Source organism: Thalia democratica, chromosome 4 (assembly GCF_965202585.1).
Source record: "Thalia democratica chromosome 4, ktThaDemo2.hap1.1, whole genome shotgun sequence".
In the NCBI taxonomy this organism is placed as follows: domain Eukaryota; kingdom Metazoa; phylum Chordata; class Thaliacea; order Salpida; family Salpidae; genus Thalia; species Thalia democratica.
The window spans coordinates 41,177,038-41,188,293 of record NC_139168.1 but is presented as its reverse complement, the minus strand read 5'-3'; the positions used below and the strand labels follow the sequence as shown (position 1 = coordinate 41,188,293).

Sequence of the window (11,256 nt, the reverse complement as noted above, 5' to 3'; positions counted from 1 at the left end):
TTTTCATTGAAAATAAGAACCAAGATTAATTGAGTAAAATTATGTACTTTTCTATAAAAGTTAATTTTTGAAACACATTTAAAGTCTCATGTCTAGAAGGGGTCGCCTACGCAAAATAAAAAAACATTTATTTAAAGAAAATAAACATCAAAATTACATTTTATTAGTCAAAGTTTTATCTTGTTGAATATAAAATTAGTAAACTCTTGTTGTTTGAAATTGTTTTTTTTTCTTTATTTTATTTGTTTTAAACTTTACAAATGTCGGTATGAAACTTACTAAGCTTTTAATTTAAACGAATAATGACAAAAAAATACACTCAAAAAGTTTGGTCCAGGTGTAAAAAAAAGCTTTTTGTTATCGAGTCGTACACCAGAACAGTTTAATGTCATGTCCATGACAGAATGCGAGTTAAACTTATTTTTATACTAATAACCTTCAAAGCTTGTGTCGTCATTTTCTTTTGTATTTGCTCTAAAACTAATAATTTAGACTTAACATGTCTAAAAGCATGGTCAATACATTTTCTACCGTCACATCAGGAGTCATCTAATTACATAATCTACGGGGTTATTTTGGCAAGTATGAAAAACATTTATTGTCTAAAACTTATACTTTTTTATAACAATTTGTGAAAAATAAGCTGTGTTAGTTTTACTTATACAAAAATAAATAATTGATCTTAGTTTTATCGCAAGTAATTTTTCGAATGCTATTTAGTTAATATTTTATTGTTAAACTACCTTTAATCAACTTTTTAGTTTTTGAAAACTTAAAATACGAAAATTGCAAAAGACTATGTCTACTAAATCTGGCTTAAAAAAAACGCTGCCAAACGCTATACTACAGTAAAAATATTTAAGCTTAAAGGCAAAACTGATATGTTGTTAAAAATTGTCAATTGAGTTTCAAGTCTTGTATCTTGATTTTTAATTATTATCTTATAATAAACAATTTAGAACTCGACATCAAATTAACGTGTCACTCACCTGAAGTTTTTCAATTACCACCGAACACTTTATACAATAAAGTAGCAAATAAATAATTATCTAAATCATAAAAAAAAACCTAAGGTTTAAATTAAAACGAGCACTTCAGTGACATTTTTCTAAAATGCAGCAGACGAAATTTATTTGAATAATTTCATAAACAAACTTTGCGAAAGTATATTTGTAGATAAGGACTTAAAAAAACTGGTACATAAACTATAGAAAAACTTTAAATCGGAAAAGTATTTATCTTTAAATATCCAATGAAATACAAAGATAGTTAGATAAGTACCTAAAGTACATAAACCACATAGCTAAGTAAAGCAATAAATAGTAAAAGTTTTATTATTCCTAATAATTCGGTGTTCTAAAAGTAAAAGAATCAAAAAAACTATATATTAAAAATAACGTTATGATTAAAAAGAAGTTATTCTTTTAGATAAACTTTTCAGGAGTAACTTAACAATTATAATTACCAGAAGTTTAAGAATTTAAGTTTTATTTTATTATAGAAAAACTACTAGACTTAATTCGATTTATAAACATAAAAACTTTTGGAAATAATCTATTAAAAAGATAAAAAGTTTACAGATACCTTCAAATATTTTTAAACCTTAGCCGCGTACTTTTTTACACAAATTTAAGTGGTTTGTTAAATGCTCACCTGTTGATTATTTTGTTTCATCATTTATTACTATTTTTAGTTTTTGACCTTCTCATCTGCTAAAAATGTTCCTTTAATTATAGTCTTAGAATGATGCGTAGTCTGTCAAACTTAATGGTCCTGTCACAACAACCATTAAAATTGTAAACATTATAACTTTTTCAGAGTTTTGTATTCGATCCTTTACTTCGAAACTTACAACAGGCTAAAAACGAAATGGTTCAAGGTTTTCTTGCATAGTATGTAGATTTTGTGATCGACTGACGTTATTTCTTATTAAGCAGCGCTTATTGCCTGTGATTAGTAGCTTGAAAACTACACGAAGTTTTTCAGAATCATAGGGATTATTTTTATTTACAGACAAGCTCTCCTTGTAGAACTTAAACAATTTATTGACGATATACTCCGGATAAACATTCTATTTTTTTTTTTTTTATAATTCAAGTAAACTAAGGGAACAGATCATGTGTACTCTATGATGTAGAACTTTTATTAAGTTAACATTTCTTTTTTTGCAACAAAAAGACTGAAAATGCAAATACTGCACAATGGGCTAGCAAGCAGCATTTTCTTATTAGTAACTAGAAAATGGTATTAAGAATAACCCATTTTAAAAAAAAGTGAAGTTATTATTTTTAAAACTGGTTTTGTTTATTTCCGATTGAACTTTTCTAGAAGTTATGGGAGTTTATGTGCGGCCAATTTTGTTAAGCTTCTGTTTAAAACTCACTTAAAATGTTTCTTAATTTTATATAAAAACAAATTAAGTACTTGTATATATATTTTACTAACTTTTATATCTGATATGGTTTATTTCTAAATATAATTAACATGAGTGTTTTGAAAATTAACAAGTTTTTTTTTCAAAATTTTTTTTGAAAACTCTAGTTGTTTTTAAGGCAATTTTAGGGAATACTGAGGATCATATAACTTAAGAAACCCTAGTGAAACTTCACTTAAATTTTTCGCACGCTAAAGCCCATACAAAAGAGAGGCTAAAAAATCGGAAATTTTAATCGTAAGACGATATACTATTTCTAAGGTTTTTAATATAAAAATTTTGAACAATATTTACTTTTTTTGTAATATAAGCATTTTTTTTAAATGTAAATAGGTTCTAAATCTCTGAGTTTTTTTTTATAGATGCTTTACAAAACTTAATAATAAAAGTTTTAGTTGTTTGGATGTACTTTTTTAAGGCTTTTTTTTAATTTTGAAGAATTTCTAACAAATTTTGAGCTGAAAATAGCAACTATTTGTTGCGTGTAAACTTACATAATTTCTGAAACACTTGAAACAAAAAAGCAACAAAACTATTTTATAAAACAAGAAATTCAGTCTGTTATGTATAAAACCTGGTTTTCATTTTCTATTCACTAAGATTTTTTTTTTGTATAGCCAACTACCGCTTGACCCTCCTTTTCAGCTTACTGTGTACTGACTTTTTTTTCTAGTTATTTAATCTTAATACCTTAATTAAGTAGGCAAGAAATAATTGTACTTTTTTTTAGATCAGGAGTTAGCAAACTGCGGCCCTCAATGTAAAACTATGCAGGCCCTGGTACACATTCCAAGTAAAAACATGTTTTTTTTCTACAATAATAAAAGACTTATGGTAAAAAATTACTTTTAGGCTTTTAATTTACTGTCGTGGACAAGACGTTTAACTGTATCCAGGTGGTGTACTACTAGATAACCGAAAAGTTTTCTTATACAAGGTCCTAGGATCAACTATTTCGATTTTATATTTCTATACTTACAGTGCATTTTGCTCAATTTATTTGTTTTAGAATTTTTATTTTCAAAATAGTATTTACCAAGGTTATTTAAATCAACTGCAGCCCACAGACTTTTTTTTCGTTAAAGCCTCGAATAACTTTGCTAGGAAAATTTGACCGTTATTTATATAAGGCTGGTGACCGAGTATGGATTATTTCGTTGTAGTATATATTATACTTTTTTTGGGAGCCGATCATTTCTAACCCGCTATCATTTCAAACCCGATCACTTCTAACCCGATCATTTCTAACCCGATAATTTCTAACCTGATCATTTCTAACCCGATCACTTCTAACCCGATCGCTTCTAACCCGATCATTTCTAACCCGATCATTTCTAACCTGATCACTTCTAACCTGATCACTTCTAACCTGATCACTTCTAACCTGATCATTTCTAATCCGATCACTTCTAACCCGATCGCTTCTAACCCGATCACTTCTAACCCGATCATTTCTAACCTGATCACTTCTAACACGATCACTTCTAACCCGATCTTTTCTAACCCGATCACTTCTAACCCGATCATTTCTAACAAGATCACTTCTAACCCGATCATTTCTAACCCAGTTTAGCCCGATCATTTCTAACCCGATCACTTCTAGCCTGATCGTTTCCAGCCCGATCGTTTATAACCTATATAACTTGTTTATTTACGTTATTTTTTTTTTAGGATTTTAAGCAAAAACAAACAAATCTTAATAAAGTTATTAAAATAATTAATAAAAGTTCAATTTTTAATTTCTCTAAAACATAACGATTTAATGTGTTACTTAAAAAATGTTGTTTGTATATTTTTGTGTTTTAGTATAAACTTAACATAATATTAATTTTCTTTTTTTAACTCATTTTTTGTATTGTATAAACTAATCTAATGACTTATATTTATAATTCATATATCATGATCGCTAAATAATTTAAATTTTTTGTGTTTTTGGAAATCTGTGAAATAATAATTTTTAAATGATATCAAGCAAAATATTAAAGTTTTTACTAATCGTGTAAAATTAATTAAGGAACTTTAAATTTTTTTAACTTTTAAATTTTAATTAAAAATGTAAATTTATTTTGCTCTATATACAACATTTTCAAAAGAAACATTTAAAATCAAAATAATAAGTTTTCGACACTTAACTTTTATATTTAAGTTTATTATATAATATTTCTTATTAAATCTTTAGATATAATTTACTATTGACCAAAAGAAAGAAAATATAAATTAAGTTCTAGTAAATGCCAGAGTCTATTTATAATAAAATATACGTTTACCACTACTTTTTACTTTGTATTAAACACTATACATTTTTGTTTAAGAACTTAGAGTTTAATGATAACAATTTTAAATGAAATTACCATACTAATTACAATTAATAAATTTTATTAATTGTATAATTCTGAGTTTCATATATACTCATACTCTGAAACAATGGTATTTCGTATAAATTTGCCCTAAATTTGAATGCAACTTGCCAATCTGGTTTCCATACTTAAAGTTTATACTAACCATATAGAATCTCTTCAAGAAAAAGTAAAGAACAGTCTTTAACCGCTGCAATGATCATTATATTTGTTACATTGACGACTATTAATACTTAAAATTTAATCTTTAGAATACAGAAGACTTATACTTTTCCTAATGCTTTTAGATCTGAAAACTACAGTTAACTTATAATAACTTTTTGAACCCTATTAAAATAATTAATTACCACGAAAATAAATCAAAGAATGCATGCAGTCATAAGTATCTTTCCGTTTAAATGTTGAGTTAGCTTTTAAACAAAACTAATCTTTTCATAAAGTTGAACAAATTAGATTAAAGCTTACTTGATTAAAATAATATACTCTATATTAGAAACAATCAGTAATTTAACAAATTTTAAATTTATGAATTAATATGTAGGATTTTGTTCATTCTACAGTTTGATATTATTAGATTTGCCTTTCCTATGTAAATAATAAACAATTTTTCAATGTTTCCGATAAATGTTTAATTGACCTGTATTGTTAACGTGATTTGGACTTAAGGTTTAAACTTAGTGGTTGTCGATTCATTTGAATTTTTGATTATTTTTTTCAATTGTCTGTACTTTAATTCTAATAATGTTTATTTTAGTTTTTCGATTTTGCTTGGGCAAAGCTACAAAAAAAATGATAAGAAAAAACAATAAAATACCAAACGGTTAAACAAATGTGCAGAACCTAACTCTAAAAGTTAGGATGTGTATATCTGGTAGATGTATAAGCAAGAAGAAGTTTTGTTCATAAGTTTTTGTAATTTTTTTGAATTCCGACATTGTAGTATATTCTAAATGGATTTTATAAAAGTAATCCTGTACCTTATTTTAATGTAGAAGTGCGTGATTCTGACTATTTTGCTGGTTGCTGAACAAAAATCATAGAAAAAATTTACTAAATTATCTCAGTATGTATTGCTGAATTTCGCAGAGAAAGTTGTTTGTTGGAAAGAAATTGGAAGTTAATTCTAAAATAAAAGATTGTGCAGCTGTGTTTTGTTTTATTGGAACTCACTGATCGTTGAAAAGGTTGATATTTAAGTTGCTTTTTATAAAATTAAAACCATGTTTGTTAAAATATTTCTCCTTCGAATCATAAAAAAGTTAATTAGTCTCATACAAGTGTTGATTTTTTTTGCTGTTAATCTATTAAAAATATTTAAACTGTAGTTTTTGATTTTAAGATATATAGTTTCTTTCTCTTCGTTATGTGCTATTTAGTTTAAACGGCCAAGATTTTTATGTATGTGTCTAGCGTAGGAAAAAAAAAAACTTCCAATAGCAATAAACATCAAAAAATAAATTACATTAAAGCTATATAAACATTAAGTTTTACTTTAAACAAAATAAACTAAATTTCGATAAAAAAAAGCATCTTATTTGAGATTATTTTGTTTTTAAAACAATTCCTTACTTTAATACAATAATACATAAACATATTGATACAGAACGGATTAATAATTGTCGGGTTAGAAACGATCGAGTTAGAAATGATCGGGTTAGATATGATCGGGTTAGAAATTATAGGGTTAAATCGGGTTAGAAGTGATCGGGTTAGAAGTGATCGGATTAGAAGTGATCGGGTTAGAAGTGATCTGGTTAGAAGTGATCGGGTTAGAAGTGATCGGGTTTGAAGTGATTGGGTTAGAAGTGATCTTGTTAGAAATGATCGAGTTAGAAGTGATCGGGTTAGAAGTGATCAGGTTAGAAGTGATCAGGTTAGAAGTGATCAGGTTAGAAATGATCGGGTTAGAAATGATCGGTTTAGAAGTGATCGGGTTAGAAGTGATCGGGTTAGAAGTGATCGGGTTAGAAGTGATCGGGTTAGAAATGATAGCGAGTTAGAAATGATAGTAAACCACTTTTTTTCTAGTAATTTCACTACTTTTATAAAATTTAGTAATGCAAAATTTTGTTATGTAAAAAAAAATCATGATTATTTAAGTTTTTATCTTCATGAATGTTAAGAACTTCGTAAAGTTTCATTAGTTGTAGTTTTTTATAAAGCTCTATTTTAAATTTATCTTAAGTATTGTAAAGGATAAATTATCATTACAGAAATCAACATCTACTAATTGATAGGGTTGAAAAATTAACTTAAAATTAAGTCTTTTGTTTTATACACGATTCAAGTTTTCTGCGTTCAATAGTTTGCTCAAATACACGTTTAAAAATAGTTAAAATGTACTGGAAATTGTAAGTTATTGAGTATGATGGTACAGTACTAATTGATTTTTAAACAATTTGTTAAAAATAGTAATCAAATAGTTTTACATTAGATAGTTAATGAAAATATTACTTTTGTTAAGAAATTGGAATAAACTTTTTTACTTTTAGAATGATACTATTTTTACACTTAGAATCATTATTACCAATTACATCTATTTAAACTAACTAAATTGTGTTTTTGAATAAAGATTAAAAAATTTAAACAACTGTATTTGACATAAAAACAACCAAAAAAGTTTATTTACTGATTTTAAGTGTTTTATCCAAAAACTACAATATGTAGTACAAAATATTTGGCTGAAAGTGTCTATAGTTAACTGGTTTTTAAAAGTGTTTAATAAACAGCGTTGTTTATAGTAGTTTGATGTACTGTTTAAAATCTTATGAATGAAATATACTTATCATAGTTTGTAACTTATCTTATTGTAAATTGTGGTATGTTTTAAACCATCCACTAAAAGATAAAACTTTGCATAGATATAAATGAATATCAGTATAATATAAATTCAAATGCTTGTATGTGCTACACAAAAATATCATTTAGTGTGGTGTTTTTGGGTTTTTTGGTACCAAATTTTGGTTTAAAGTTTGAAAAAGGTAAAAAAGTACCAAGCTATATAAAATTTGTAAATATTTTGTGATATAACTTGTTACAAAATGGAGCGGGGTGCTGTTCATACTAGTATTTCATAAAAATAACTTTTTGTACTAAAATATTAAAAAAATACTATATAATCAAATGAAGAATTGGTTAAGTATTAATATAGGAACGTTTTTATTTAATTAGATCAAGAGATTCACGTTTTAATACACAAATAAAACAAACTTATGAGTCAAGTTAATTAATTTCCATACTAAATATTAACAGCTTCGAATCTAAAACTATACTTAATTATTACTTTAAATAAAAAATACCTCTAATTCTGTAAATATAAAAAAAAACACCAAGTCAAAACATTACAAGCAATTTATTAAAATAAAAACCATAAAATAAAAAATGTTATTTTTCTCTGGTTTATATGTATTTTTGTGACTATCAAACACACAAAAAGTGTTAATAAATTACTTGATGATTAAAAATATTAATATTCATCACTAAAACCTAAATTACCTATTAACATGTTAGATAGCAGAAATCAATTTTAAAACCAATAAAAAATACAAGCTATTTACGTAATAAGTATCAGCATTTTTTTTCTACAGCAAGTATTAAACATTATATAATACAAGGGTGGTTAAACAGAGAACTACTGCTGATGACATTATACATCAACTTTGATAAAATATAACTCATAGGTTTTTAGTCTAGCAGGTAGTAAGTTACATTTAATCTTTCTAGACTAAAAACTTTTACTTTCTTCTAGGTGAGTGCCTCCTACTCCTAATACGATTGATGTACCCCTTACTCCTGTTTTTTCTAAACTCGTCATAAGGGTTGTTAACTTCATTTCCAAGCCCCTTGAACTTGTCGTAGTTATCTCGCACTTCACCTGCCTTTATTATATCTTGCCTTCCTTGTTCTTTTGCACCAAGACCAGCACCTCCCCAACCCATTTTAGCCATCATCATAGCCCCAACGTTGTTACCCCCTAGTCTTCTGTTTTGTCCCATACCTGCAAATTTTCCAGGAGGAGCTTCTGATGGTTCAGACTGCTGTGCCATTTGCACCAACTTTTGCTGAAATGCAGTTGCAGCATCTAAGGAACTTTGACTTGAGTTTCCCGTTAACCGTGGAGGAGTGGGAGCATTTTTGTTTAAATTAACATGTCTGTCAGGACTAGTTCTGTCAATTCCCATATTGTTTTCTCCCACATTCCTTTTAGGTGACCTTGAGTATGAACGACTTCTTGAACTAGAGCGACTGCGTGATCTAGATCTGCTGGTGCTTCTTGACCGAGAATAACTCCTGGATCTACTTCTTGATCTGGAGTGTGAACTAGAGGATCTAGACCGTCTTCCAGTAGAATGAGGAGATGTAGACGAAAATCTAGACCGCATGTTTTTGCGTTGGGGCCTATTATGTTGTTGCATTCTGTTATTGTTTGATTCCAAATCTTTTTTTGCTTGCATTTTAGCTTTGAAAAACTCAAAAAGCCCATTAGCTTCCCAGCCATCCGCATTTCTAGGTCTATCATGGCTTGGAGGAGCATAAAAAGCATCGACTGCAGCACGAAGTCTATCATTTGGGGGCATGGGCATAGGAAGCCTTATCATGTTTGGGTCAAGCTCTTTGTAATCCATTTCATCTAGTCTTACAAGTGGTGCCATCAAACCAGCTGGTAAGTCAAAGTATGGTCTATCAGGTTTGACAATTTGTGGAGGTCCTGGCATTCTAGGAGGACCACTTTGGTGAGGAAAATTAGGCTGAGGAGGATATGACTGTTGATGATGTTGATTAATAAAAGGTCTATTGTCTACTTCGCTAGGACCTTTGTCAAATCTACTAGGTCTTCTTTTTTCTCTCTGTTGACCTTCCTGTAAATTCCATGATGAATTGTTATTATTAGATTCCTGTTGAATTCTATGTGCATTAGTACGCATTTCTAAGTCTTGCTTTTTTTCCTTCAATAAATTTGCTATGTGATCAGCATATTCCTGATGTTGTTTTTTAAAATCTCTGTAATTCTTTTGTATTTCATTAGATACTCTGTTTACAATCTCAGTGTGTTTGCTAAACTTGTGTTGATTAAATTCTTTCAAGGCAGCAGTATGATTGTCAAACCTTTGGAAAGTTGCATTTTCAAAGTATTTAGTCCAAAGGCTTAAAAGCTTCTGCAACTTTTCCTGCTCTTGATCAGTTTCTGCAACTGATTTGGCAAGACAAAAAAGAGGAACAATAATGTTTCCAATTGCATTTACAAGCTGGTCAAGGTTTTTACGCTTTGCATGATGAAGAACATCATTGATGAGGTACAAAGAGTGGAGATGCACAGTAAATACTTTTTTCTTATCTCCACCTTTTTTCTTAACATTTCTGGCAGTCTTCATTACTTGGCTCAAAAGCTGCTCAGAAATTAAAACACAGTTTTCCTCTTTGGAGCTATTTGCAAGTATCCAAGTCTTTCCGGCTCCTATCAAATCTTTAGTGCAAGAGTCCATAATTGGCCCCAAAACTTTGTTTAAATAGCTAAGATCAAGATCACAATAAGATGCCTTTTGCAGTCTCTCTCCTTCTTCCTTTTCCATTGTCTCAGCTTCAATTTGTTCCTCTTGCTTGGCCATCAAAGCAGCATACTGTTGTTTTAAATTTTTTTCACTCTCTGCAATTTGTTCTTTAACACGCTTCTCTTCTTCTTCCAAGTCACTCTGCTCCTTTACAAAACCAGTAGGGTTCTGAGGATTTGCCATGAGAGGCTGAGGACCACTGTGCTGCTGTTGCTGTGCCTGAAAACTGTCATCATAATGTGGTTGTTGATTGTAAGTTTGTGGTTGGTTAAAAGTTTGCTGTTGCTGCTGCTGCCAGGGAGGAGCTTGTTGATTCTGTTGAAACTGATTTTGCTGCTGCCAAGGTGGAACTTCAAGCTGTTGTTGTTGCTCCATTGAAGCTTTAGCACTTGCCAAGTGGTACTGGTAATAATCATAAAATTCACCGCCAAACAAAAATTGAAACTTTGGATTATCCTTTTGCTTGTTTTTAGTCATATCTTCAAAGTCAGTACCATTTTTTGCTACAAACTGAGCAAGTTTTTCAATAATATTTTTTAACCCCTCATCTTCTGGTGGTTGTGGCATGTTCATTTTTTATCTGCCTTTTAATTTTTTTGCTAAAAGTTAACAGATTGAAATAAGTTTATAATAAGAAATATTATTGAAATTTGTATAGTTTAGTTAAATTTATAAAATTTGTTAAGATAATATTTTTTGACATGATTTTACTGAACTATTTAATCATTAAATTATATTAGCAACTTCCAAAAACATTAAAGCTGGCATTTATTTTTTAATTATTTCAAAACTTAAGTAACAATAAACAGCAAATGTTGTTTATATTATAGCTAAGATAATAAATTTTTAATAAGCTTAAAATTTGATAAATCTTTCTTGCAAATACATTTAACATTTTATTTTTCAAGTAATAAAC

At 28.6% G+C, this 11,256-nt stretch overlaps 1 protein-coding gene across 1 annotated transcript; it reads right to left on the bottom strand.

The window, feature by feature from the left end:
- Positions 1-8,135: 8,135 nt before the first annotated feature.
- LOC145833754 (calcium homeostasis endoplasmic reticulum protein-like) lies at positions 8,136-10,935 on the bottom strand. The gene has a single exon (XM_082940927.1). The coding sequence runs from the start codon at positions 10,911-10,913 to the stop codon at positions 8,526-8,528; it is 2,388 nt and encodes a 795-aa protein (XP_082797053.1). The 5' UTR covers positions 10,914-10,935; the 3' UTR covers positions 8,136-8,525.
- Between the last annotated feature and the right edge of the window lie 321 nt (positions 10,936-11,256).

What these genes read in the sequence shown, in the direction of transcription:
- LOC145833754 (XM_082940927.1), bottom strand. Translation starts at nt 10,913, where the DNA reads ATGAACATGCCACAACCACCAGAAGATGAGGGGTTAAAAAATATTATT.